At 43.9% G+C, this 27,663-nt stretch overlaps 1 protein-coding gene across 1 annotated transcript in view; it reads right to left on the bottom strand.

Annotated features, from left to right (window-relative positions):
* Window positions 1–1,352: 1,352 nt before the first annotated feature.
* Window positions 1,353–27,663, bottom strand: part of LOC139299218 (triple functional domain protein) — a 42,457-nt gene continuing 16,146 nt past the window's right edge. The window contains exons 14-61 of the mRNA XM_070922120.1: window positions 25,916–26,090; window positions 25,425–25,620; window positions 24,532–24,698; window positions 24,250–24,369; window positions 23,928–24,119; window positions 23,633–23,782; window positions 23,404–23,518; window positions 22,354–22,469; window positions 22,066–22,188; window positions 21,792–21,986; window positions 21,563–21,678; window positions 20,640–20,706; window positions 20,383–20,492; window positions 20,065–20,134; window positions 19,818–19,907; window positions 19,640–19,732; window positions 19,426–19,537; window positions 19,075–19,265; window positions 18,659–18,760; window positions 16,355–16,497; window positions 16,107–16,206; window positions 15,749–15,992; window positions 15,553–15,660; window positions 15,010–15,203; window positions 14,732–14,902; window positions 11,762–11,857; window positions 11,169–11,317; window positions 10,988–11,054; window positions 10,645–10,748; window positions 10,431–10,500; window positions 10,248–10,337; window positions 10,057–10,149; window positions 9,831–9,881; window positions 9,652–9,729; window positions 9,306–9,497; window positions 8,665–8,845; window positions 8,296–8,562; window positions 7,856–8,202; window positions 7,694–7,813; window positions 6,619–6,866; window positions 6,306–6,444; window positions 6,175–6,202; window positions 5,879–6,041; window positions 5,648–5,769; window positions 5,479–5,557; window positions 5,040–5,240; window positions 4,790–4,928; window positions 1,353–3,987 (exon numbers count right to left, since the gene is read on the bottom strand). Coding sequence (XP_070778221.1) covers window positions 3,430–3,987; window positions 4,790–4,928; window positions 5,040–5,240; window positions 5,479–5,557; window positions 5,648–5,769; window positions 5,879–6,041; window positions 6,175–6,202; window positions 6,306–6,444; window positions 6,619–6,866; window positions 7,694–7,813; window positions 7,856–8,202; window positions 8,296–8,562; window positions 8,665–8,845; window positions 9,306–9,497; window positions 9,652–9,729; window positions 9,831–9,881; window positions 10,057–10,149; window positions 10,248–10,337; window positions 10,431–10,500; window positions 10,645–10,748; window positions 10,988–11,054; window positions 11,169–11,317; window positions 11,762–11,857; window positions 14,732–14,902; window positions 15,010–15,203; window positions 15,553–15,660; window positions 15,749–15,992; window positions 16,107–16,206; window positions 16,355–16,497; window positions 18,659–18,760; window positions 19,075–19,265; window positions 19,426–19,537; window positions 19,640–19,732; window positions 19,818–19,907; window positions 20,065–20,134; window positions 20,383–20,492; window positions 20,640–20,706; window positions 21,563–21,678; window positions 21,792–21,986; window positions 22,066–22,188; window positions 22,354–22,469; window positions 23,404–23,518; window positions 23,633–23,782; window positions 23,928–24,119; window positions 24,250–24,369; window positions 24,532–24,698; window positions 25,425–25,620; window positions 25,916–26,090 — 7,042 coding nt within the window. The 3' untranslated portion in view covers window positions 1,353–3,429. The remainder of the gene's footprint in view (window positions 3,988–4,789; window positions 4,929–5,039; window positions 5,241–5,478; window positions 5,558–5,647; window positions 5,770–5,878; window positions 6,042–6,174; window positions 6,203–6,305; window positions 6,445–6,618; window positions 6,867–7,693; window positions 7,814–7,855; window positions 8,203–8,295; window positions 8,563–8,664; window positions 8,846–9,305; window positions 9,498–9,651; window positions 9,730–9,830; window positions 9,882–10,056; window positions 10,150–10,247; window positions 10,338–10,430; window positions 10,501–10,644; window positions 10,749–10,987; window positions 11,055–11,168; window positions 11,318–11,761; window positions 11,858–14,731; window positions 14,903–15,009; window positions 15,204–15,552; window positions 15,661–15,748; window positions 15,993–16,106; window positions 16,207–16,354; window positions 16,498–18,658; window positions 18,761–19,074; window positions 19,266–19,425; window positions 19,538–19,639; window positions 19,733–19,817; window positions 19,908–20,064; window positions 20,135–20,382; window positions 20,493–20,639; window positions 20,707–21,562; window positions 21,679–21,791; window positions 21,987–22,065; window positions 22,189–22,353; window positions 22,470–23,403; window positions 23,519–23,632; window positions 23,783–23,927; window positions 24,120–24,249; window positions 24,370–24,531; window positions 24,699–25,424; window positions 25,621–25,915; window positions 26,091–27,663) is intronic.

The following is a 27,663-nucleotide window of genomic DNA, read 5'->3' as shown; positions in this document are numbered from 1 at the left end:
ATAATGCTTCCATACAGGGCAACACTTCACATACGCGTCACTGAGCTTCACATTAGTTACAGAACAGTAAGCTCGTCACTGCTCTCTGTTGGATAAACTATGTAATTTTAAATGACCTCAAACATATCTTTGTCATTTCTCCACCACAATTCCACGTTACTTATCAGCAGATGTATATGCCGATATTGATCTATATTAAATATCTATATTGATATCTCTCTGTAATAAGCTAAAATCAACTAATAATATCGGCGTGGCTGCTTTTTCATTTGGGTTCTATCACACAGAGTTTAAAATGTGTACTGAAGAAGACTTTTTGAGATAATTCCACTTAATTACATGCTGCAGAGCTATAGTTCTAGGATCAGGTTGGGTGACTAGAACAGACTAGATCACTAGAACACAAGTCCTATTCAAGGCCCAGACAAAAAAAATGATTCAAAGCAGCTGAGAAAAACCGTTTGAATCCAGTAGGCATTAGAGGAGAGGCCGACTGGCATTAACTTTATTGACATTCTTACTTCCAGTGGAGTTGATGAATTTGATCTGAGCTCATTAATGTAGATCCATCAAAATGTTGAAAGGCCTGTTTTTGTGATGGATAACCACCTGATGTTTAAGACACTGGATATTGTACAGAGATTGTATGACATCAAATGTCTGTAGATCTGCATTGATGATGTAATAGGTAGAGTGAGATGTTGCACAACATAGTCACAATTCTTTAATGACCAAATTTAAGGGATCTATATAAAACATGTTTGAAAAAAAAAAACAACCCAACCATTTAATACTGCCAATATATTGTTTTATATTAGTTTTAAACTCTCAATTATTGATTATTGGCCTCAAAAATCCAGTATTGGTTGGTCTCTAGTGATAGAGAAACTGATCTGATGGCTGACTGAATAATAAGCTTTGTGTGCATTGTCCTGGTAAAGCCAGCTCGCCTGGTTAAAGCTGCTGCTACCTTTGTCAATCTCATATCCTTCAGTGTAACTGAAACCAAGCTGCAAAATTCAGCTTTCTGAATCAGTTACAATGATATCGCTCCATAGAAAGGAAGTTTGACAACTGAGTTAAACACAACCTTGCGTGAAAAACAAGCCACAGTACAGTCACTGTGCTGAGTACCTGCCAGAGTGATTCTCAGCCCATCAACATGTCATCCAGTCGTGAAGGTGGAAAAGGCTTTTATCTCCTCATCAAACTCATATCAGTGTTTATGCGAATTTTCCATTTTAGCTTTAATTAAATTAGTGTAAAATGTAGCTGTTCAAATAATAAAAACACACAAAAAAAGAAACATTACTTAAAGAAACAAAATGTCAAACAGGGTACATGTGTTCATTATGTTTAATTTTCAAATAACTGATGGCAAAATGAGAATATTTACAAGAGAAAATATGTATGATCTGTACAAAGAAATATACATGCAAAGATAAAAAACATAAAAACAAATAGCAAACATGTAATTTATGAAACAAATGAAACAAACATGACAAAAAAAAAAAAGACAAAACAACAATGACAAAAAAACCTAAACTGAGGTATCCAGTCCAAGTGTCCTTGTTTGTGATGGCCTGTGCACACCTTTCAAATAAATACAAAGGTAACAGAGGACTGCTGCGTCTGTTACATCCTGACCCCGTACTGGATTCATGTGGAGTTAAGTGGTAAAGTGTTGGTTAGTCGCCGTTTTAGGGTAGGAACAGGAACTTATGGAAGAAATATTTTGGCAACAAGTATCTGTACATAAAGTTAGAACACCATTTAGTAAATGTACAAAAACCTCCCAGTCAGCTCTTCCAATAAAACTGCAATGATCCATTTCTTTCTTTAATCCCCTGCCTTTTTAATAAAGGGCACGTGAGACTAAATAAACTTTCCTCCAGCGTAGTGTTTAACTAGTGTAAACAATCATTTCACATGGTCGTAGATTACCTAACTCAAGTGAATCACAATAAAACTTTTATTAAGTACTATAAAGCTAGAGCAACTTTGGTGTACCAATACTACAGAGACATACAGTACAAAAAAAAGTGTTAAATTATTTTTGATCAAACCGTAATGATTGTAGACTGTGACCTCTGACCTGGCCTGGAAGTCGTAACACTCAAAGATCAAATAAACACAAACTACCAGCAGTGCTTGCAGTACCAAGTACATGCTTTTCTCTAGATTTATTACAGATACAACAGATGTCTTCATAAATAGTTGCATAAAATGTTAAAGCCGCAACATTGCACATGATAATCAAACATAACATACAATGAGTGCATTTACAGTAATTTGTCTTGCTCTGCCTCCACATTCACTCCCATCTGACTGGCAGCCACCGCTGCCACTGAGGCTCCGACAGTCTCGTGTCCCGCCTTCCAGATGCGGGAGTCCACTGTGAATGTGAGAGGGAAGAAGGCAGAAGTCTATATACACGGTAAGGCTTAAACATCTCATATCTGCGCAACACAAGTTTTGTTCTAGGAAAAGCAAACGATGATGTCTATTGTTTCTTCTCAGATTGGACAGTGCAGCATTGTTACTCGCGACATGGTCATCATGGTATCTTAGATTAGGTACATTATATAAGCGCAGCCATCAAAAAGCTCTGATCAGACGTATAAATGTGTCAATTAAGAAGCTCAGTCACTGTCTCCAGGTGTCTACAGAGTCCAAAGTAGCACAGCAACTTTCAACTGATGAACATTTTCTACAATTATTTTTTCTTTCTTGGAAATGTAGAGACAGTACTTTTCCTTTGTATACATTGTTTCTATAAGAAAGGGCTGCTTCTCAAAAGTCTTTGAGTTGCAGTTTTAGTGTAAAAGAGCAAAAACACACCATGTCTTTGTCCCTCCTTCAACCAGAGGGAAGGCAGTTCGCTCTCAGCGCTAATCACTAGCTTTGTTGGCATCACTTTCTCCTGAAAGCTCTGCGTCTGTGCAGTGGTGTCAAGGCTCGATCAACTGGCTCCTCTGATCAGCTTTAACTCTCGCAAAGGAAAATAAATTACTTCATAATGTGTTTTTTTTTTTTTGTTGTTTTTTTTTACATTTTTGTTCACTTAACTACAAAATCTGTTTTGAGGTGAAACCAGCAAGCAGCAGTAGACGAGGGCATCCATTAATTTACGTGATTTGTGAGAACTCTGTTCTCTAGGGCTCTGATTGGCTTAAGACCTCAACAGGTCTTAATTGGCGAAAGGACTACAGGACTTTAGTAAATCAACATTGTGTGAAAGAGGACAAGATCAGCATTCATTATTTCTCCTTCCTTTTACATCTAGACCATCAAGATGCTCAATTCCAGAGGAACCCGCAGCCCCTACAGTCTCAGCACTGGACAACAAGCTGAAGTAAGTCCAGTTTTTCCAGATTTTATCCTCTATGATTAGATTGGGGGTTGGTTTGGACTTGTGTATCCTAGCCTTTAAACCCGGGGCTGAAGGCGACTTTGGATGAAGCTCCTGACTCCTCCGATGGCCCGTGCGTCGGTCTGATGTTTCCTCCTGTCTATGAAGGAGATGAGGCGGGAGGTGTCCAGGCAGCCCTCTGCTCTGGCCCGGCCGTCGGCCAGACCGGCCTGCAGCCACGGCTCCTGGAGGCAGATCCCGGCCGGAGGCCTCCTGCCCGGGTCGGTCCTCAGGAGCAGGCAGATGAAGTCCCGGGCCGCCTGGCCGACGCCCTGGAAGTAATCCCTGGGGAAACTGAAGTCTAGCCGGCAGATGTTCAGGCAGGTCTCCTCGGCACTCTCGTCGAGGAAGGGGGAGGCGCCGCTCAGCAGCACGTAGGTCACAACGCCCAGGCTCCATAGGTCAGAGGTCAGCGACAGCGGCTCTCCAAGGACCAACTCTGGGGAGGCAAACTCTGGGCTGCCCAGCAGAGGGTGAATGTAGTGGGCACTGTTGAGCTGAACGGCATCACCAAAGTCTGTGAGTTTGACCGTTGGCTGGCCGCTGGAGCTGTGGGCCACCAGCAGGTTCTCAGGCTGGGAACAGAGATCACAGTGTCACCGTTAGTCTGGTCTACTTGATTATTATTCATCGCCACAGTCCAGAATTACATTTCCCAGTCTTAACTTGTGAGTAAATGAATGTGTTGCTGCAGGTGAGACATCATGCAAAGTCTGTTGGACCTCCAGTATTCAAAGGTAAAAACTTTAGCTTCAGATCAGTCTGAGAGTTAGATGGGACGATTGATACCTATCTCATCTCTATACAGTAAATATGAAGCCAGCAGCCAGCTAGCCTGGCTCTGTCTGAAGGTAACAAAATCCCACTACCAGCACCTTTTTAAAGCTCACTAATTAACATGTTAAATCTTGTTGTTTTAATCTGTACAAAAACTGTAAGTGACTGTTAAACGACACGTTGAGGTTTTATGGGTGATTATGTGCTAAGCTAACCGGCTGCTGGTTGTAGCTTCATATTTGTTACAGAGATATGAAAGTGGTATCCATCTTCTTATGGAATTCTTGGCAAGACAGTGAATAAGCTTATTTCACAAAATGTTAAAAAATGTCTTTAATGTAGGAGCAGGTAACTGACAAATCTGAACACATGCTGTTAGCAATCACAGGCTGTGGGAGAGGGAATAACATGCATCGAGTATGGAAAGAGACAAATCCTCCGTGAATGTTGTGATTTGCATGATTTTGTGTTTTTACCTGATTATTAACCTTTTCGGTACAGAATTGTTCACACTGTGCTGAGTGATATAGTGTTCTCCTGTGCTGCTCTATGTAACATCAAGCACAGTAGTAAAATACAGAATAAGGTGAAAGTACTTACTTTTACGTCCAAATGTGCTATCCTGCAGTTGTGCAGGTAGTGTAAAGCTTCTAAAACATCCCGAAGGTAGCAGGCCACTTTCTCCTCCGTCAGATTCCCCCAGCTAACGATGTAGTCCAGCAGACGGCCTTGGTCAGCCCTGAAAACAAAAGTAAAACATCAGATGGAAGGTATGCAAGGTTTATCAAGACTGAGATCAAGCATACAGTATGTGTAGAGTTCATTTTTTTTTTTTTTGGTCTGTACTCACATCTCCAGGACGAGGGCGTAGCTGCTGGGGGTTTCATACGTGTCTATCAGGCTGACTACGTGGGGGTGCTGAAGCCTCTGGAGCAGATTGAGTTCCTGAGTCACGCGGTCCCTCCTCATCAGCTTCTTGTTCACGTGTTTGACCGCCACCGTACGCTTGGTGCCCTGCTGGTCACAGCGCTTGACAACAGAGAAACGACCCCTGGTGAGAAGAAAGAGGACGGACATTCAGACGTCAGTTGGTTCATCTCGTTACCACTTTTATTTTGAAATCTATTTAATTCAGGTAACTCCTCATAGACAACCTGTGTAGTATGTTTTAACAAAATCAATCACATCAGGAAGAAAACACTGAATGTCAAATGTTGAATTTATAACAAAAGATTGGTACAGTGACGTTGCAAAACCTATACACTGAGATATTAAGGGGAGTCTATTACCTGCCCAGTTCAACCACCTCAGTGTAGTGAGACTCAAAGTTGTCCTTCCAGCTCACTCTGATCCCGTCAGTGGACACGGCTGAGACAAATAACGACACACACGATCAATTCATGTCCACACTCTTGGTTGACTGACGCTGCGTATTTTGTTCTCTACCTGCACTCTTACCTAACACTCTGAGGCTAGCTGATGACGTCACGCTGCCCAGCTCGTTCGTGGCCACACATGTGTAAACGCCATCATCCTCAGAGGCTACGCCGATTATCCGCAACGTTGCTTCACCAGTATCACTGAAATAAACACATACATGTCACATTTGATTTCACTATTGAGTGCAAATTAATTTAGTTAAAATGGTCAACTGTGCGTCTACAAACAAGTGACAGACTGTTTTCTTACCTGTAGGCAATGCTGAAGTGTCCGTTGTTGGTGAGGTTGCTCTGGTTGGGTCCCTTCCAGGTAACAGTGGCCCGGGGTCGCCCACAGACCTTACACCTGAGGGTGACGCTCTCTCCATTGTCACACGTCACATCACTCAGAGGTACAAGGAACTCTGGGGGAACTGAAAGAGAGAAAAGTAAGATTAAATCCTGAGACGATCTTCCTCACCATCTGTTAAAAGCAGTGAAAGCAGTTTTTGATAATATATGGACTTGCTTCTGTCAATCTTCAAATGAACACAAAGTTACACTCACCATCATAGATGTAGTTTGGATTTAGAAGCTGAAAAGAAAATGAAGCACGTCAGAGTGAAAAATGCACTGTGGAGCAGAAGCATGAATGAATAGCAGCTCTAGAGTTTCCTCAGAAGTACTGATACACTCACCTTTACAGAAACCTTGTTGGCCAGCCCATCTCTGGACTTCCTGTAACCGTTTTCCAGCTTGGTCTCTTTCTTTGCCTCCTTGTCCTTCTTCTCAGACTTTTTGCGGATGCGTAGGGACGTGTGCCAGGATGAAGACTTCCTACTGGCACAACAAAACGGATCGAAACAAATCAAACTGTGTGAACAAGTAGGTGAGAGCATGGGTTTTAGCCCAACATGAAGATATGAGACGGCAAAGACTAATTTTTCCCCATTCATTCTGAACAGAACATTAAAAGTCATTTATCCTCATAAAATTTCTCTGAGCTCTTACTTGATGGATCCTTCGGGGCAATCAGGGATGATGGCCGAGGTGTGTCCCAGCACAAATCCGGGGATCCAGCCCTCGGCGGCGGGGCCCTGCTCGGTAGCCGCCCTGAACACCAGGAACATGTTCTGCTGGTTGCTGGCCAAGATCTGGACCACCTCGCCCTGAATGACGCTGATCTCATCCTCCTTCACCGCCATGTAGTCCTGGGTCACCAACATGGTGGATACGCTACTGCTGCTGCTACTTTCACTCTGCACCACAGGGAGGAAACGTGGAAAAATTTAAGTACAAACTCACACATGGGTCATTGTAGTTAAATCTTAAATTCCGAAAGTGTGACAACACATTAAAAAATATAAATCTAATACTCTTGGTGAGGAAAAGTAAGAGAAAAGCTTGAAGCAGAGGACAAACACTGGACATAGATGTTTGATAACTGTCCACTTGGTAAAGTCTTCAGAAAGGATTACAGTGAAGTGTAAGAGACTAAAAAAACAGCGATTCATTATTTTCTTCTTGGGGGAAAAAACAGAACTGGGTGAAGAAAGGCAGGAATAAGATGAAGATTTCCATTTCGCTCGTCTTTGCTCTGCAGCTCCAGGCAAAGACGAGAGGAGGAACGTTAGGCTGAATGAGAGGCTCTCTGTCGAGTACGTTTGTAGGCGAGCCACAAACGTCAGAGGTTAGTTGTAGGAAAAATACATTTCAGTGACACACCATGAAGACAGCAGGAGGTGAAGGACGGCCAAGAGGAAGTCAGGTGTTAGTATAAGCTTTGTTAAGAGATCTAGAGACAGCCCTGAAAGGGAATCACTGAAGAGCTGATTGAGGTCCACTAGAGAGGTTTTGAACCTGAAAACGTGTTGACAGTGGAAACGTTTGCTAGAGATTTTCTTCAGAAATTGGCTTAAGCTAGAAAAGATGATGTTGAAGAGCAGTGAAGGTTGTCAGAGATGCGTAGTAGGGGACAGATTAGTAGCGCTGGCTGCAGCAGGACAGGAGACAGACAGGACAGACCAGGCCTCCCTCTGCCTCTGAGTTAGTCGGAGCAACACTGGGCAGCAGGTAGTAGTCTTACCCCGTTACTCTGGGTGGACTGGATGGACTGCTCGCTGGCCGATGAGCACGTACTCATGCGGTCGGCTTCCTTGCTGTGCGTGGAGTGTCTGTGGGTTTGGCTGCCAGATCCAGAGCCAGTCTGGATCTGGTTCGAGTTCTGACGGGCCGGAGTCTCTCCTGCCTCCCCCGGGAAAGTGAACGAGCCAGGCCGGCTGGCTGGTGAGCCCGGCATGGAGCTCCAGAATCCAGATCCGGACTTCTGGCCCGGGCTTGGAGGGGGAGGAGGGAGGCCGTCCTTGCCAAAGGCAGGAGTGGCCGGGGGCAAGGCCATAGGGGACACGGCTCCTGGCCGTGGTTTGGAAGTGGGTGTAGAGGGCAGGGGCCCAACCGTGGCACGGGGAATAGGGGCTACAGCACTGGCAGGAGTGGGGGTCTGTGCTTGGTCCTCTGGGGTCTGGATGGGGCGCTTGCCCTGTGGGCTACCCCCTGGAGGGAGTAGGGGAGGTGGGACAGGACAAGGGGACGAACCTGGATCATAAGTGAGCAAAACTCACATCTCAGTGACATCTTTCATTTTGACATACAGAACAAATTTCTCAAATATAGATAAATGTTCCATACCTGACATCTTGTTGGGGCCGTCGGGGTCGGCCCCAGGGTGGTGGCGTAGGGGCTGGGGCAGGCGGGAGGGCTGGGGGATCCTGGAGGGCCGACGAGAGCCACCCTGGGGCCCTGAAGGGATGGCACTAGCCTGGGAGATTCCACCTCCGACTCCAAGGGGCGCACTGGACCCACTGCTGCCCCCACCCGGAGCTCCCATGCTGGGCACACATGATCCACCGCTCGCCCCTACATGGTTCCTCTGATACTCTATTGGTGAGGTCAGAGCTGTGATAAGGTACAAAAGAGACGAGGGTGGCCATGTAGCCCACAGTTCCTTCTATAAAACTTGTCCTGTGTGTGTGTGTGTGTGTCTGTCTGTCAGCCTACCATTGAGGAAGTTGCGTTGGCTCTCGAGTATCTGGCTGATCTGAAGGGTCCAGACCTCACGCACCCCTGGGTGGGAGGAGTGAAGCACAAAGGACTCCATGGTGCCGTTGGTCGACCGAGAAGTGAGATTGAACTTACAGGGATCACCTTCCACATTCTCCTCTAGACCCAAACAGCTTACCTACAGAGTGCAAAAGGAAAGTTTCAGCTTTAACAGTTGTTAATGAGTATCTTTAATCAATCACTCATTTCTTAAAGTACATCATCTTTCCTCAGTTGACTTATTCTCCAATAGTATACACTCAAGACCTAAAAGTGTCTTCAAATCTGTCATAAAAAGCAATGGAGATTCTGTTCATGTTGCCTAACATGACAAAAAGAAAATGTATCTGACTTTGAAATTACCCAACCAAACAAGTTTATACAACAAAAATAAGTGTCTACATTTGCAGATATTGTATAACTATTTTGTACACTTTTAGATGTAAAGCTTGTAACAGATTCATTTTTCACAGGCTGCAGCTTCTCCACTAGAGGGAGCTGCAAGCCCTTTAACTGGCAGCTCTTCGTCCATCTTTAGCTCCGCTGGCCTTCACTGACGATGCAGTAGTGCACATCCTTGCCCACCATATGTCCGTTACCTTGATGCTGTTCTTGTAGAGGAAGCCTGGCAAGGAGAAACCTTTCTTCTTGTCGAGGGGCTCGCTAAAGATGACCAACTGCTCAAAGAGGAAGACTCTCCTCTCCTTCATCCGGCCGAGCAGACTGCCCTCCGGGTCGGACACCATGAACGTGTCCTGCAGCAAAAGGCGGCCCTGGGCCACAATCTTCCCCTGGAGAGGGAGATGAACAAAGATGGAAATGGGAAGATCAGGTTTCGGAAAGGGAGTGACAGCATGGGACAGGTGGAGAATATTTAAGTCACGTGAGATCAAGAAGGCAACATGCTGTGAAGAATGCATTGTGTTGATGATTGAGTATTCTTACATCAAATCCCTGAAGCCGGCCGACATTCATCATATCATTACACCTTTTTGGCACGATGCACATGACCTCCACTGCTTTCTGGAAGAGTCACAAAAGGAGCAAGAGGTTGATGGGATTGCTGAACACTGAACATTGGCCTGATTTGAAGTGATTTAAGAAGCGCTATCTCTGTATCTTACCTCCAACTCCATAGACTCCAGCCCAGCCTTTTTAGAGTGTTTCAGGAAATCCTAAAACAGAGACAACTTACACTTTTAGATATTAGTGTAGATTATAAGTAGCGGATGTACAGTAATAGACAGCAGATGACAGTGACTGTATAATAATATGAATGCCTGTTGGGATGGAAAGACCAGATACAGAGGAGCATCTCTGGCGCCCTCTGCTGTATTGTCACAAACCAACCTTGAGCAGCAGCTGGTACTTCATGATCCTCTGGACTGGCTTGATGAGCAGGTCTGAGATCTGTAGCCTGTGTCCCAGCCGCTGCTTCAGGTCCTACAAAGTCAAAGGTGGGGGTTATTTGAGAGGCTAGGTGGAGGTTTGCATAATATGAGGAGTCTCAGGGTAAAATCTTCAAAATAATGGGCTCATACCTCGAAGTAGGTGTCGATGTACTCTGAGACAATGTGCTCTGACTTGGGCTTGTTTTGACAGTACACTACGTACATGTTCAGTCTCCGCTCCTGGGCACAAAAAGCACACCCAATTATGACATGATCAAATGAATACAAGCGTGTACAAATAAAGCAGGAGTTGGAAATTCACTGTGGACCAACCTGTTTGAGAAAGAGTGGTCCCAGTCTGTCAGGGTCCTCCAAACATTTCTCCAACTCCCCAAGAAAGAAACTAAAGAAGACAGAGAGAGCGGGAAGTAAGCTACTGTACTAGCTTACTGCTACTAAATCTGAACAGGGAAAGCTCTATATTCTGTGTGTGTGTGTGTGTGTGTGTGTGTGTGTGTGTGTGTGTGTGTGTGTGTGTCACACATACTCTTTGTGCCAGTCGTAGATCTGGTGGATGTTGCCAAACACGATTTTGTCTTTTCCCTTCATGTCATCAGGGACACCCTCCTCCTTCATCCGGCTCATGTAGCCCTTACGGTCGAGACACATTAACACAAATTTAAACAGGGAGTCCGTAAAGTTCAGCAAATTCATTCTAATACTTTCAGTGACATTTTAAAATGCTGGTTAGAATAATAAGGTGTGCTGCTGTTAGGAAACCACTCTGCTTGACTTACTACAGAAGAACCTACTGAAAAATAAACTCTCATATCTATCAGACAGTACAGTAATGTACAACTAACTATGCAGCTGATAAAGCAACAACTCACCTCCACCACCAGGCCGAGGTCTCTTACGTAATCTCTCTCTGTCTCCACCAACTCCAGCAGAACGTAACTACAGCAAAGAAAAAAAACAGACGTTTGATTCAAAATTCAAGACAGAAGGACAAACGAATTCCCCAAACACCTCAGTGTGTTTCTGCGATATAGATGAAGGAAGCGGACGCACTGTCTCTTCTTGAGTATGCTGGTCCTGCGTTCGTCCATCTCTTCGATGGGGGAGGAGGAGGAGAGGAGGGAGTTGTCAGAGGGGTTGAAGGAGGGAGAACTGCTGTCTCCCTGTTCTACCGACAGTGAGCTGGGTCTGTCCTCCAACGCCTGCACCAGAGACAAACACAAGGTAAACTAAAGTGTGTGAAACAGCACAAAAACCGTCAAAGGTCAAAGAGGGGAAAAGCAGCATGAATACAAATGAAATGGGTTGCTTTGGCAGTGAATCAAGCCAACTCATGTAAAGTGGCATAATCCACATGCAGGTAGGTTTCCTTCATATACACCAACAAGACTCCTTTTATTGCTGAAGTCTTCAGATTACCGCTCTGACACTGGGCTGATTTCTCACCAGAGCAGCACACATATATAACATATAACATTTCATATGTTCAATTTAACTGCAGTGATAACGTCTGGAGGCCACTAAGTTGATGCAAGACAAATTCAAACAAATTAACCGATTAAATCAAATTTACAAAAAAATAGCCATGGCAAAATAACTGTTCAAGGTGATACATCAAGCTCAGTGGCGTTCCTCTGTTATCCTACCATCTTGCTTTTGACCAGCTCCTCGATGGCGCTCACCAACTCAGCGGCACTGGGCGTCTCTGAACTGGATGGACGGACCGACAGACGAGAAGAGGTCTGGGTAAAAATAGAGAGATGAGAGGATTCAGGGGGAAAAAAAGAGCATTAGAACCAGGTAATACAGGAGAATCCAACAACTATGTCTGCTAACTCTAATGTCTGTGCTTTGGCTGGCGTCAATACAACTCCTACAGAGAAAATAGTGGTGTTTAAAGTAACCAGACCACAGTTTATAACTGATACAAGCTTTACTTAATCAGATCTAATAAATCAACTTAGTATTTAAAACAGCATTTTCTTCACCTCTAAAACAGACAATAAATACTCTCATCTGTTTTATGTGAAAACATCAAGGCTCATTGAACCTGTGAATGTGAACCTACATGTAATAAGTTGGAATAGCAAACGAAATAGCATAATATTTTATGGTTAAGATACATTTCAAGATTAGCTTTTGTTTAGCTTCTTTCTTTGTTTTAAGAATGTTTTATTTTAGTTATTTGAGTGAGCAATGACTGAGTGAAAATGTTAAATGTTCAATGCTGTAATCTGAAGAGAGATCCAAAAGTATGTTTCCACAAGCGGAACCCCAATGCTAGGGGTTCATATCGAAAGGTTCAAAGGAAGTGAAAAGGAAAAGTATATGAAATTTAAAAATAACTGTCAATGAAAAGGTAATAACGGAAGGCTGAAAGTGGCGTGAACAAAAATTAAGATATGGGGGAAGAAGTGAAGTGTCAGAAAATGGAGATGGGGAGAAGGTTAGAAAACTAAAATGTCATGTTGAATGGAAGATGTCTCTGTTGCTTGCTTGGGTGATGATGACCAGCCTTTGAAATAAAGAAAGGATGCTAACAGGGCGAGAATGAAAGAGGTATATGCATGTATGTATATATAGTTGAGGAGACTCTCACCCTTGCTGTGCTGTGCTTCAAGACTTTCCCCAATTAGGTTTTCTGGGTGAGGCTGTGTGCCCTTCTGGCCTCGCCAGCGTTTAGAGATGCCAATTACTCGCATGGGTAATGAGGTTAACGCACAGAGGGTAAAAGGGAGATGAGGACGAGCGGGCAGGGCAGGTGAGGGAGGGGGTTGGAGGATGATGGGAACAGGGGGGCTTTTGAATTTTCACCTCAGTGTGGGGTCATATTTAGATTAATATCCAGGGGAGCTGCCTGCTCAGCTGACAGGGATTCTTACCGACTTTCCTCTTTGCATTTATATTGACATCTACTTGTTTCTTTTAACGTCACTGAGCCACCAACCTTTTGCCAACCTATGAATGATAAACATGCAGAAAAAAGCTGCAGTCCTGTGTTATTCAAACAGGCTCAAGGCATTATAAAATCAAAACGTCCTCAACGCATAGATGTTGACGTGGATTAGGCATTACGGCCTTCTGATCTGCAGACAGAAAATACCTCCACATTGCCCTCCAGTAAAGAGCCACATGCACCCTCTCTTTATCTACATTTTCCCATAACGCTCTTGCTCATCTGTCAGCGACTCTGCATTACAGCGGTGTGTTGTAGAAACAGGGCAGAAAGTACACGTCCAAATGAGTGAAACTAAAAAAAAAAAAAGAAGAAAGGAAAAGACTTCTGCACTAAAGGAAAAAAGGAATGTTTAAGAGTTCAGAAAAATACAAAAGTTAGGAAGAGTGACTTTTAGGGGACAGAGAAAGGAAGAAAGTTAAGTCTAAAAAAGCTGCTAGTTTCATTTCCTTTCAATCTAGAAACTGTTATAGAAACCAAAGAAAAAGCTTTAAGCAAGTAGCATTTAAAGCTGAAGAGTCGGGGGGAAAAAGAGATCTGAAGAATTGACTGAGGTAAGAGACAGAGGGGGACGAGCGGGACATTTCAGATGGAGAGGTATGGAAACTGAGACAAAGCAAAGACAGGACATAAATCAAGGTAATGCTACAGCGTGGCAAACAGCAAACGATACAACCAGGAAACAAAACAAAAGAGAAACAGAAATTAGTGTCAGAGGAGTCTCCGCTTTAGTCGAGGAGGAGACTTGGAGTGCCTGAAACTTTTCATTGCTTTCTGCTTTAGAAAAGAGGGGAGAATATGATGCAACATGCCAAGATAAAATGTTATGCATAACACAAACTAAGGAGTCACCGTGTCAGGAAATGCCCTTTTTTTTTGAGGGGGGGGGGGAGTGGGAGACTGAAATGAGCGAAAATGTAACCTACAAGAACTAACAGCAATGAGAAGGAAGAGAGCCTGTATAAGAAGTGTTTAATTTGTCTCTAAGATGATAGATAGAGCCTTCATTAGCTAGTTGTTAGGAACTAGCTAACTATTGGCTATGTCTGAAAAAATATTTATGAACTAAATGAACCCTTACAGAATACCTTCTTGGACCAAATGTGATTTACTTTCAGTCACTGATTTGATAAGAATTCCTACTCATTAGATACAAAAACTGTGAAAGCCGTCTCCCTTGTTGACTTTCGGCACATTTTCTTGTACTATTCAGCTGCTTTTATTGTCCAATTTCATTATTGACTTCCACAGTAAAATAGGAAAGAGAAAATGCACAAGTTGATGGTAGTATTCAGAAAACACCGCACTCCCCTGCACCTTATGTAATTACAGCACCAGGGATAATACATGATACTTCCCTCTCAACAAAGGTGGAAATAAAGAGCAATTCTCTAGAGATTTTATTGGAGATTAAAGCTTTTAGAAGCTTTTTACTTGGGCAGTGAACATTCATCTCACTTAGATTGAAAACTGACAAATAAGCTCAGAAAACTGTACCACTTAACTGTAACATAGCCTTTAAGACCTCAACAATACAGCAGAAAACGTACTTTCGCTTGCTCCCAATGTCCCCCCTGTTCATCATCTATGCCTGTCTGCCCTGTTCCTTTTCTCTGACCCCTCTCTTCTGTCCCCGCTGTAACGTCCTCCCTCTCCTCACCTTGTCATCCTGCGAGTCTGGCTGCAGCAGGCTGTGTTGCTGGATGGCCATAGGTGGAGGCAGTGGTACAGAGTCAGCGCCCTCCTCGCCCTCCTCCTCTCCGCAGCTCTGCATGCCTGAAGAACTGGACTTGGACAACGTGCCGCTCGACAAGCCCTCGTTACGAACCCTCTGCAACACACGGATGACAAGGCAGAGATGACATCACAGCACTCTACAGAACTGCTAACTGAAGACAGGACGACATTGAGAGTGTGAAGCATCGTGGGTCCACCCACCTCCTCCACAGTCTCGTCCTGAGGGGTAGCGGCACTGTCGTCCGAGTCTTTCTGGGACCCCATCGTCATCTCCCCGCTCTTCCTCACGTCGCGGCTCTTCTTGTGCTTGTGGGCCAGCTTCTTCACATGGCCGTCTGCCTTGCCACTGCTTAGCCGACGCACTGGGCTGGTGAGCCACTTCCGCAGGGTGTTACCTAAGAAACAAACCAAACCCAACAAACTCAGCCACCCAGTAGAATAACAGAGGGAGGGAAAGAAATCTATATTGTACAACAGTTGACAATCTTTTTCATTTAGAATACAGAGTACAGTTCCACCAATACTTGTTGCCTTAATGGGATATTTTTAGTTAGAAACAGCACTGGAACACCCTACTGTACTACGTAATTTTACTTTACTTTAATATTACCCTAGTGGCAGTAACTTGTGTGGAAAAATGTAAAATTACAAAATAAATTTTTTTGTACACCATTCTCATGTTGGATGGTTGAGAGAATTTCTATGGAATTTCAGGGAGCGAACACAACAGACAGGAGACCTTACCTGGTCGTTTGGGCCCTGGTGAGGTGTGGGAGCTGATGCCGTGACCAGGCTGGAGCGTAGCGGACGACCCTGGCATGATGGAGTCATTGCTGCACACTGACAGAGTGTCTGAGAAAGACAGAGTTATGGTTAAAAAGTTGATTTGTTGACACAAACACACTCCATCAAAACCGACCATTCACACCACATTCTGTACCTTTGTGGTTGAAGATGCCCTCCATCTCCATGGAGGACCTGGAATGGGCGATGCAGAGCATGGCGCAAGGCACCAGGCCCTCCAGGGCAGGGGAGCGGTCTGTGGTCCTGACCAGGCACCAGTCTGGCTTTTCGTGGCAGCGCTCCAGAACCTCCACTGTCTGGCCGCGCCTCACTGTCAGCTCGTTGCTGTTGCTGGCCATGAAGTCGTGGATCACCACGGTCAGCTCACAGCCACCGGAGAGCTGAGGGAGGAAGGAGAGTCCCTATGAGCTTACGTTGTTCTTCTGACCGCAGAAAATGTGCAGCTAGGACATTATTTCTGGTCATTATGTGTGTGTGTGTGTGTGTTGGCTCACCTTGTCGCTGTCCAGTGTATTCTGTGAAGTGCGGGATGCCAGAGAGATGGTGTCTGGTTGGCTGCTGCCTTCACCCTGACTGTCCAGGTCCTCTCCATCCCTAATATACACACACACACACGATCAATAAAAGGTTTAAGTGTATCTGAAAGTGAACGTAAATTCACTTCAGAGTGTATGTGACTCTTTCTCATGTGCATCACTCTGTTCCCTTAGAACATCTTAAATTGTAGGCGTCACATGTTTACCTTCGCCCCTTGTGATGCTTGGCTGTAGTTGCTTTGGGAATGTGAATGGGCTCCTTGAGCGCCCCTCTCAGGTGAATGGTACGCTCCTGAATCACCTCTCTGATGTGTTTGATCCAGTCCTGCTTGTTCTCAATGCTTGATGCCTGTTATTGGTCAATAATGGAACGAGTTCAAGAAGTCAAAAGTTAGAGCTGTCGGGAAATGAACTTTCTTTGGAATTCTTGTTTCACTCTGTGTGTTTCACACAAGTCTGAACTGACCTCTTGTCATCTCTTATCAACTGTTATTTTATGTGAACCCTCCCCAGCTGTGGACCCCTAGAGCAGTGGTTCCCAACCTTTTTGTCAGCTGTACCCCCACAACCCTGTCAGATTAACTCAAGCAGCGCTTCCTCGACAAAACTGATGTTATTTAACACATTACTTATATTAAAGTGGATATTGCTACAATAATGTTTTGGTAATTTTTTCAGTGCATTAGCACCCCTACCACTTATGGCAGAAGCTGGACGTCCATTTATCCATTACTTTAAGCTATTTAAAATCTATCCATTTCTTTTAGTTAACTATTTCAACCATTTATACTTTATTAAGTTATTCATACGTTAAGCTATTTCAATTTTAATCCAATATATTTCAATTTCAACCGTTCATCCATTACTTAAAACTATTTCAACTGTTTATTCATTACTTTAAGCCAACTAGTTCAACCATATATTCATATTCTTAGACCTCTCTGCTCGCTTGCTAACTCGTTTTCAAGGACTATGAATCGCAACACTCAGTGTTTAATATGTTACAGCAAAATCAATGTATGTGTATGTGGATATTTCTATTTCTATTTCCATGTACCCCTTGGCAGCTGCTGAATTACCCCCTGGGGTACAAGAACAGCTAGTTGGGAATCACTGCCCTGCAATACTTTGCACTACAATCTTTCGGCCCCCCAGCTTTGTCACTGGGTTAAAGTGGCTTTCTACTATGGATCACATGTACTGCTTTTGCCCATCTAGACTGTTCATAAGCTAGTGTTCAAGAAGAGGAGCGAGGATAAGAAGTGCTAAGAGTTTGGGTTTCAGACTTGTGAGAAGCGGCTGAGGGCTGTGTTGTGGGATAGTTTGTACTCACCATCGCTCCATGTTTGGATCCCTGACTTAGCTTTGAATTTGAGATATAAAATAGAGAATTTCACTGGTTTGGTTTTAGAAGATGTACATGACAGTTTTTATGCTGACAGAATGGTTTCACATGATAGAAAACGTACAACACTGATAATTCGCCTTCACAGCGTACTGTAGGCCAATTAAATGTGTAGCAGATTGTAATGGATGAGTGTGTGTGTGTGTGTGTGTGTGTGTGTGTGTGTGTGTGTGAACATGTGTAGTTAGTAATGAGACACACTTCATTTACAATGCACATACCACATGACTGCTTCTCAGCGGTTAGTTTGGTAGTCAACATGTATTATAGAGTTGTAACGCTCAGTTAAATGTGTTAGGATTTCGGCTTCATACTGTTCCAACGGCTGACACAAATTTTAATCCATCTGTGAGAATATTCAGCAGGGAAACACACAGAAGATGTTTGAAAATGGGGCCTTGACAAATTCACTCACAGAACCAATTAAACTGATATCGTATCGTATTTCTACAATGGCGTTCAAATCATTAAAAAGCAAATTCTTCTGGTAGAGAAAGATGGCTACTCGTCACTTTAATAAAGTGGCATCGAGCCAGGATGGGAGATTGTGGGCGTTAAGGGGTTGAATCAGTGTCAGCAGCGTTGGTGGAAGCATGTCAGCCCACAGAGAGAATTAGAGATACAAACATCCACAGAAAAACACAGCCCCAGATATACAGATGTGCCTGTGTTTGTTAACGGATGGAACAAAGCGGGATCTAACCAGAGGACAGAGGCTGGCAGAGAGAGACAGACAGAAGACAGAGAGGAGGAAGAAGAAAGAAATCAAGGAGACAGAGGAGGAGTTTGTGACTACAGAAAGCTTCTCAGCCACCTTGAAGCCGCTCATGCAATCAAACAAGACGTCAGAGAGACGAGAATATAAGAAGAAGGGCAGGAGAGGGTTGAATATGAAGAGAGGAGAGAGAAAACTGGGTTAGACCGATATAAAGACTGTGAACACATTTGACCAGCATTGGCCTTTTTTCCCCCAATCAGATATCGATCTGTCAGTGACACTAACTTTTTGAATTTTCAATGTTACTACCTTGGTTTTTCAAGACTTTCGTATCGGTCGAACCCTAAAGAAGATTTCAGAAGAAATAGAAGAGGACGTGTGTTTTACCTTGAGCACAATCTTGTTGTCAGAAGTCGGGGTGCGTCCCACCCATAGAGCAAACTTACAGGGGTCTCCTTCAACATGCTCTGTCACCCCCAACTCTGAGGTCTGGGAAGAGAGAGGAATAACACGCCTTTTAAAAGGTTCACTTTGTCACTGCAGCTACAACGGCTGTTTGAAATACTTTGCTCCAAGTAAAGTGTGATTTAGTGAAACAGTTGAATCATCACTTGAGACTCAAGCAGTGGCAAAAAAAATGCTTATTATAGTCATCTACCAAACAAACTTCAACAATCAAAAGAACTTTTTTTTCTTTCTTCTCTTTCAATGCATTGTCCTTAGTCCAGTTAAAGTAGTTAAGCAAAGAGAAACATCTTTTCCAATCGTCATTCATTACATACATTTCACCATCATCTACTTACAAAGAGTTTGCTCTTGTAGATATATTTGCTCCTGCCGTTCGAGTCCTTGACCTCCTTGCTGAAGACAAGAGACATCTCAAAGAGGAAGAGGTGGCGCTCTCGACCCTTACGGATCAGAGTCTTTGGATCCCAGACCTGGAAGGAGTCCTGGAGAATGAGCTCGCCCTGGGACTCGATGTTTTCATCAAAACCTGGGCAATGGAGGAGATATTAGCATGAGGATTCTTTAAAAGACATGTTGTTGGCTAACTCATGAAGAGTTGTAATTTAATAGAAGGTAAGATCGCTACAAATGCAACTAACAGTAAAAGACCACAGCCAGATAAATAACGAGCAGCGTGTCTTAGTCACCTTCCAGCATGGAGAGGTGCATGGCATCGTTGGCTTTCTTAGGAACACTGAGCATCACCTCCAAGCCGTCCTTGATCTCTCCTTTACCTTCTTCACAGCAAGTCAGCAGCTCCTAAAGACACACACACACACACACACACACACACAGAAACCATGACAACAAGAAACCATGGAGACGGCCACCACGGCAGTGGGATTTGGTCTGATGGTTTACCTTCAGCAGAAGCTGATACTTGGTGATTCTCTGCACGGGCTTGATGAGATAGGAAGAGATGGAGTTGGCGAGTCGGTGCCTCTGTTGAATTTCCTGCATAGAGAAGAAGAGTCATGTGACCGGACGTAACTGACAAGGACCCTCATATTTAATTTTAACAACCACAGGCCATACTCACATCAAAGTAGTTCCCAGCATGCTCTAGGATGAGCTGGGTGGAGTCGGGTTTGTTCTTACAGTAGTTCACATACATCTGGAACTTATCAGCCTAGACGAGGAGAGGAAGACATTATAATGATGGGGATTATAACTTGGAAGATGATGAAAGTCGACCGTATTAAGCATTAAGGATCTAAGTATCATTGGTACAGACACAAAACATTGTTATTGAATGGCAGGTTTGCCGGTGAACAAATGACACATACCCATGTGACAAAGCAATGTCCTACATCCTCTGGTAGCTGCTCATATTTCTCCAACTCTTTGAGAAAGATGCTGACAAAACAAGGAACGAGAGATTGAAATGTGAGAAACAGCAAAGGCATGAGAGCCTTATTAAATGAAAAGTGATATCCCAAAATGAAAAATAAAATGTCTAATCTGCATATACCTTGACTACAGAGGAACTGAAGTATAAGAAGCTGCCAAAGATACTAAACTTTGCTTTAATGTCATACTAATGTATATATATATATCTAATCTGGATCTGAATTACATCAGGGTGCTTGGACATTGTTTCTTACTTATGGTGGAATTCATAGAGGTCCTGCATGTTTCCAAAGATGATGTGCTCCTTGTTGATGATTCCTGGAGGAATCTCCTCAACGCCACTGGTCATCTCCCACAGGTAGGTCTGCATGGAGAGAAGAAGACAAGATAAACAAAACAAAACAAACTAGTTAACAGGGTTCTGTTACATTTCCAAATTTTGTGTGAAAAGTTGTTGCACAACTCTGGCATTGAACAGGTTAACAGTGGTGGGTTGTGAAGCTGGACTTACATCCATGCACTCCCGCAGGTCTCGCACGTAGGCTTTTTCTGTCTGAATCAGCTCTGCCATGATGAACCTAAACACACACAAGCACAAAATTAACAATTGTCATCCTGTCCTCATCCACAGAATGATAAATCACCACGCCAACAGCTCTCTTTCAGCCTGCCTGCTCCATCCATTTACGCTAATGAATAATGAAAGAGTTACGGGCCATAAAACATGGTCATAAACCGGCCATGAATGACTGAAATCATGCTCGTGATTTGTGCTGCTCACATAAAATGACGCAGTCTCCCTTTTCCTGTGAACTACATGTAGAATGCATTTGTTCTCTCGTAGAGCTCGACTGTTGGTTCTGCAGTTCTAGCGCTGGCACAGCAAAGAAGAAGCTGACGCGTGGAGGACGTCGTTTAAATCACGCTAATCCATTAAGTATGTCCATTTACAATGAACTCGCTCTCTTACTCAGAGGCACTTACAACTATTACAACAAGAAGGGGTTCAGCGCTGACATTAAAAGGACACTGACGGGTGCAATAATTGAACCTGGGACCTTCTTATAACGGGCCATCTTAGTTACCACTGCGCTGCTCTGCTGCGTGCTTTGGGCAATGAGCCGATAATGTAATAGCTCGTCCTTTGGGGCAATAAAACATATTTCCAAAAGGAATACAAATGCAGTGAAAATGCTGACTGGCTATTATTTGTTTAGTTTGTAGGCATAGCACATACTGTTCAGAAGTGGAGCTTTTAGCTATGCAGGCTAAATGCTAAACAGTTTTATTAGGCAGAACCCAGTGCACTTTTTAAACTACCAAATGATTCTGAACAAGCAATTCTGTAACCATTTAGATATAAACCTGCTCTGAACAAGTCTTCGGTTTTTCTGATATCTGACAGTACGACATAAACAGGAAGTGGTGACATACTCCTTTCTGCGTGCCGACTTGCGTTTCTCCTCATTTAGCTCATGAGCGGCGTCCCGCAGCTTGACCTCTGACCCTGGAGCCGTGGCTGGGATGATGTCCAACTGGAGATCCTTACTCTGACACAGAGAGATAGAAGAGGAAGTGATTTAAAGAGACAGACCAAGACAGAAGGTATGAGAATTAGCTGATTTTCTACACCTGTAATCTACCAAAACACGCGACCACTCACTGCCTTGTTGGAGTCCGAGGAGATGCCCAGGGCTTTCTCCAGGCTGCAGCGGTACTTGTCCATGCGCAGGGAGAAGTCTCGGTAGCGTTTGTCCACGGCCGTCACCCATTTTTTGATCTCCCCGGCGTGACTGTGGCCTTTCTCGCAGAAGCCATCAGCCAGCTGGATCAGCAGCTTCACACGCTCCTTAGTTTGCTGGAAAGGGGGAAAGAGAGTATTATATACACACACACACACACACAGCGACATGCTTGTTTGTGCGTGTGAGACCAACCTTAGCTGTGATGTGGAAGTCCTCGTGCTCCTTCAGCAGTTCCTGTGTGTGGTGGATACTCGAGCCAGTGGAGGTGTGTGTGGACAGGTAAAACTCCCCAGTGTCATGAATCCACTCCAGAGCCTGAAAACACACAAACACGCGAGATACAAGTCTGTCAGCTCATGTGACCACAGAGAGCAGTGTATGAGCGCGAGTGTGTTGCTGTATTACTTCAGCTAAGAGTTTTTCCTGTCTTGTCATTAAAATGGATCTGTATAACTGTGTGTTTGTGTGTGTCTCATGTACCTGTTTGGCACTGCGTTCAAACACCACATACTGCTGACACTGGTCCAGCCGTCGTTTCCTCATTGTCCAGAAGTGGAGAACACGATTCTCTCTCTGTAGCAGCTCATTGAGGATGTCTGAACACAACAGAAAGACAGAAAACACTCCATCAGTACTGCATACTGGTGATACAGAACAAGAACCCAGATTTGATAAAGAGCTTGTCTGCCTTTGGACATGTTAGCAAGAGTGGAAGTACTCTCGTCACTGTAACGGAGTAACGTTTTTCTCTGTAGTCTGCAGTTTGCTGAAACATGTTATTGGTCACTTATTATACGTTGCATTTTTTAGCCTCTCCATAAACATTACAAAAAGTGCTAATTTGTAAAAGTGTTCCTCTGTGACTTATATAAGCCTCTTTCACTCTTTATAGTTCCCGGTAAATTACTGGCACCAGGCACCGCTAGTGATTTTCACTACTCACACATGCAGCTACATTCAGGAACATTTCCGTCTTGTGCCTTTTCTCACATACCAGGGCAGTGCCGGAATAGATAGGGCAAGGGACAGTCCAGCAGAGGGCGGTAATGTAACACTTGTGGATGAAAACCAACCACCATAAAACTCAACAGAAGAAGAAGAAGATGAAGATGTGACACGGACAGATGTACGTGTACAGGGCGGAACATGTCTCTTATTATTTTCATGGAGGGCGAGGAGCTATTTTTGTCTGGTACCAATGTTCTTGTAATGTATTTAATATTCAACAAATCAGCCGCAAAAGTCACGTCTTTCCTTTATGTGCTTGTCCCTGCAATGTTACTGCTTTCATTCATCCATATTACACGAAAATGGAGATTATTACATTATTTAATCATTACTTTTAGCTAACTATTCCAACCACTTAGGCTATTCATTACTTTAAGCTTGTTTTTTTCCAACCACTTATCCATAACTTTTAACTGTTAAGACCTCTCTGCTTGTTTGCCAACTAGTTTTCATACACTCTTAATCACAACACGCAGCGTTCAGGGGTTTCAGGTCACGTTTAATGTATTGTCTGAAACTTACTTTTAACCTGCTGTTCTGGTGCTTTGACGTGGCTCAGCATCCCGGGCATGTTGACGCTGTTCCTGTGCATGTACTTGAGGAAGACGTCTGCATTTCTTCTGGCCAGAGTGCACGCCTGATAGAAATATCACACACACACACACACACACACACATACACACACACACTGAGATCAGAGATGTAACTTGATGCTATGTTTAGGGTGCGTTTTGATTTTGTTGTATGTTACCTTGAGGAAGGCCTCCTTCTGCTCCAGGTGTTTACTGATCATGGGGGAGACATGGTCCGTTTCACAGTTGGGTCCCAGTTTGTCGGCTCCTCCGCACCAGTCCTCCTCTCTCTTGTACTCCTGCTCCAGGCTCTCCAACACACTGCAGACCTGCGGACACACACACACACACACACACACACACTTAGTCTGATGTCTGAGGAAAACACTGACTTGTGTTTTTTTGTGGATGAAGAAAAAGAAATAATAAAGAAATAGTCAAATTGAATGCTGAACCCCCTGTGCTGTTTCCTACCTGTTCAGACGTCTTATAGAAGGCCACCGAGGCATTGACCAGCTTGAGTCGGTCCTCCATTTTCAGCATGAGCTGCTGCCAGTGGGAGGCCACGCTCTCTGCACAGTCTCTGATCAGGTCCATATCATAGTGGTTTGCCTGGAGCAGAGCCTCCGCCTTCTGCTGAACCTGCAGGGCACTCTGATGGGTTTTCTGCAGAGAGGGAAGAGGTGGAGAAAGGATGGGGTTAGAATGACCAAAATAATGCAACATCTGACTTCAGACTTTGGACAGAAAACATAACGGAGGGAGAAGCTGATGGGATAAACAAACATAGTCTCACCTCAATGGCGTGTTGAAACTGTTCATGTTCTCTCTGCAGTTGTTCAGCTTCCTGCAGGGAGCTGGCTGTTATCAGACCAGCGTTCAGCATTGACTCACCGTTACGAATCCAACCCAGAACCTGAAAAAACCCCAAAAGAAAGCTGTGTCAAATGTCACCAATCCAATGCTTTATTTGAATGTCTTTTCTTAGAGAACTTGCAGATATCCTGGTATACTGGAGTTGCAAAATCTCGGCCTGCAGGTGGCGCCTTGTAGCAGGTATAAGACCGCAGTGTCCTACCTGTTTGACCTCAGCCTGCAGGTGTCTCAGCTGGACGCACTGCTCCAGGTGCCTGCGGTGCTGCTCGGCTGCCAAGTCCAGTTCTTGCTGCTTCTCATGGAGAAACTCCAGCAGGTCCTGAACCCGCGTAGCCATGTCGACGTCCCGGTCGCACAGCAGCTCCACGCCTGGAGGGAAGACACACAGAGACATTAGCTTTGAATGGATACAGTAGACTTACATCTATACTAGCTGCAGTTCTGCAGTTCAAATATTTGTATCCCTGACAGCTTTGTAAAGCATGTTTACCTCCATTCTAATAACTTCTCCATGAATAATATTCTCAGTATGTTTCAATACACGTGACATGATGTAACCATGCTTTGTGCTGTCTTAGAGAGCACCTATTAGCATGCAAGATCACAGGTGAGTTATTATGGTTAGTGAGTGGGTGCCTCTCATCACAAACGCTGACCGAAGCTGACCCGCGACTCCTACACAGTATCAATATTAAACTGATGTAGCCAACACAGAAATCTGTGCAGCAACAGTGAGCATGAGCTGTATCCTGCTTTAACCCTCAGCCGAATGATGACTGATGTCTGATGTGGCAACCAGGTGACCAGTCAAACATCTCTTCACTTCGACTTCACAGCATTTGAAGTATAACAGCTTAAATGGTAGGATCACAGGAGGACCGACACAGAACAGAAGAGTATTGGCAGATTTCAGGAAACTGAAGACTTATTAAGACCTTTTAATGCCTGGAAACAATTCCAAGAAAAAGTAGAAAACAACGAAGGAAAGCCAGCAGAACAAACGTACTTCCAACTGATGGGAAGCTAATCAAAGATGCCAAACTGCAGTATAAAGGAAATGAACACATGGAAGGTGAGTGTTAATAGTGTACTCACCAGAGGCCTGGACTTCGTTGACGTACTGCAGCAGCTCCTGTCCCTGGTGGATGACATCGAAGGTGAGGTTGTTCATGGTCAGGGCCTTGTCAGCGTGGTGCTGCAGCCTCTGCTCGGCCAGCGTCAGGTCCTCCGTGTCAAAATCATTCATCTGACCTGTCAGCTCCTCGTTCCACGACTCCAGGTCAGAGATGATCTGAGGACGGACGATAAGATTCCACTTTTCAAAGGCCACATGCACCTCGAGTATAATTGTTTTTTTAAATGATGTCCACAGAGGTATCACTGATAAGTCCTTAAGCTTTCTTGAGTTGAGTGATATTGTTACACACTGAGAATGTAGAACCAAGAGAGCTCAGGAAAAATACAATTATATTACATATATATAATCAAAATAAAACGTTTAAATCAAAATGTCTTTGTTTCACCTCGTGTCAATCAAACACGGACTCATACTGTACATACAGCAAACGCACAAACAGCAGACTCACGTCAATGGCGTCCCTCTCGAAGATACGGAGCTGCAGGAAGAGCTCCAGCTTGATCTTCCTCTCCTGGAAGAGCTCCTCCATCTGGGCCTGGGCCTCGTCCAGCTGCTGCAGGACGCTCTCAATGTGGTTGATGGAGCTGTTGTGGGGCGTCTTATTGCTGGAGATGGCCGAGTCCCTGGAACAGAAACACACAATTAAGTAATAAGCGGCGAGAGGCAGCGCTGTGCACTTTATAAAGACACAGTTGGCCATGACCCCAAAACGAACTTAGCTGCTCTACAAACTGCTGCACAGCACAGCCTGCAGCAGCTTATTCAGCTGCACTATAACAAAACAGTAGATTTAAAAAAGGGGAGCTAATGTTCATTTAATTTAGATTGTGGAAGGTTCTGCCTGAAGAAAGAGGACACAACTTCACTGTTAAAATTTCAATTTCAAGACTGAATTCTCTTAAATTCTTTCCCAACCTGGTTTCTTGTGTAATATTTCTTTGTGTTAACTTTTATTGAGAAAACAAAGACGGTGCCACACTTTACACAGATTTTTAAAAAAGAGAAACTTAGAACATATGTTTAACCTACCTAGTTTCTGTTTAGACTTATTATACAGTTCAAAGTAAAAAGTTAATTATTACTAGCTGTAATATTCTCCATGCTTTTCTAACTTTGCTTCCACTGCTCCCGAGCTGGTGGATTTTGTTTTTGTATTTGCCAATGGCTATGAGAAGCAGAACTACTTTGAGCTTGTAATATTTTATTTCTATGTAACATGTCTGTACAAAATGTCCCTAGAATTAGGCCACATGGTTTAAAGGATAAGTCTACACTAGAGATTGTTTTTATTTCAACTTTCATTTTGCAAAAAATATGGACCACATGCTTTCCAACAAAACACAATATTTCTTATCATTTTATCACTGTTTTTACCTCTAATTCCCATCTACTTTTTATATCACAACCATGATCCTTTGCGTCAACATGAATTCTCTTGCAGATGCGTATTACTTTTATTGAATGAATTTCATTTTCATTTTCAAAAGGCCAACAATGGTTTAACACTGGTGCACACAATGTGGACCACAGAGTCTCACAAAGTGAGTGGGGAAGTGAAGCAGGTCACGCCAGTTCTGATTCATCCATCTGACAGATGCACATACGTGTGACGCATGAACGCACACACACCAGCGAGTTAACGAGAGGCAAAACATGAGTAAGCAAAAACAGTGGAGGTCAGACGGATTCTGATTGGCTTCAGCTCGATTAATCAGAGCGGCACGTGCACTCCCAAACTCAAGTGCACATTCATGAACGCACGTGTGCACACACACAGCACAGTCACACACACACACACACACACACACACACAAGCAGAAAGGTGTGTAGTTACAGTTGCCTCCCGGGGTGGCTGCCACACAATTAGACAATTAGACATGCGCTTATAAAAGCAGACTTATGTAAGAATTCACTGTGGAGCCAATACACCAGGGAGAGAAGGATGGAGAGAGAGAGAAACAGAGAACAAAGGGGGTGGATGAAGAGGGAGGAAGAAGAGGGACTGGAACATCCTCTGTATAAAAATAGAGTTGGAGAATGAGGGTCAACTGCTTCCACCTCTCCAACACCTCCTCCTGTCCTCTCAGCTTTCTTTTTTTGGTTTTTCACGCATCTCACTGTTGTCTTTCCAAAAATCACACTGACGGAGTATTTCATTGCATACATTTCATATTCACACACATTTTAATTCCACAT

This window comes from Enoplosus armatus, chromosome 16 (assembly GCF_043641665.1).
Source record: "Enoplosus armatus isolate fEnoArm2 chromosome 16, fEnoArm2.hap1, whole genome shotgun sequence".
NCBI lineage: Eukaryota > Metazoa > Chordata > Actinopteri > Centrarchiformes > Enoplosidae > Enoplosus > Enoplosus armatus.
The sequence above is the reverse complement of the archived record's forward strand: the minus strand, read 5'-3'. Positions and strand labels throughout refer to the sequence as shown.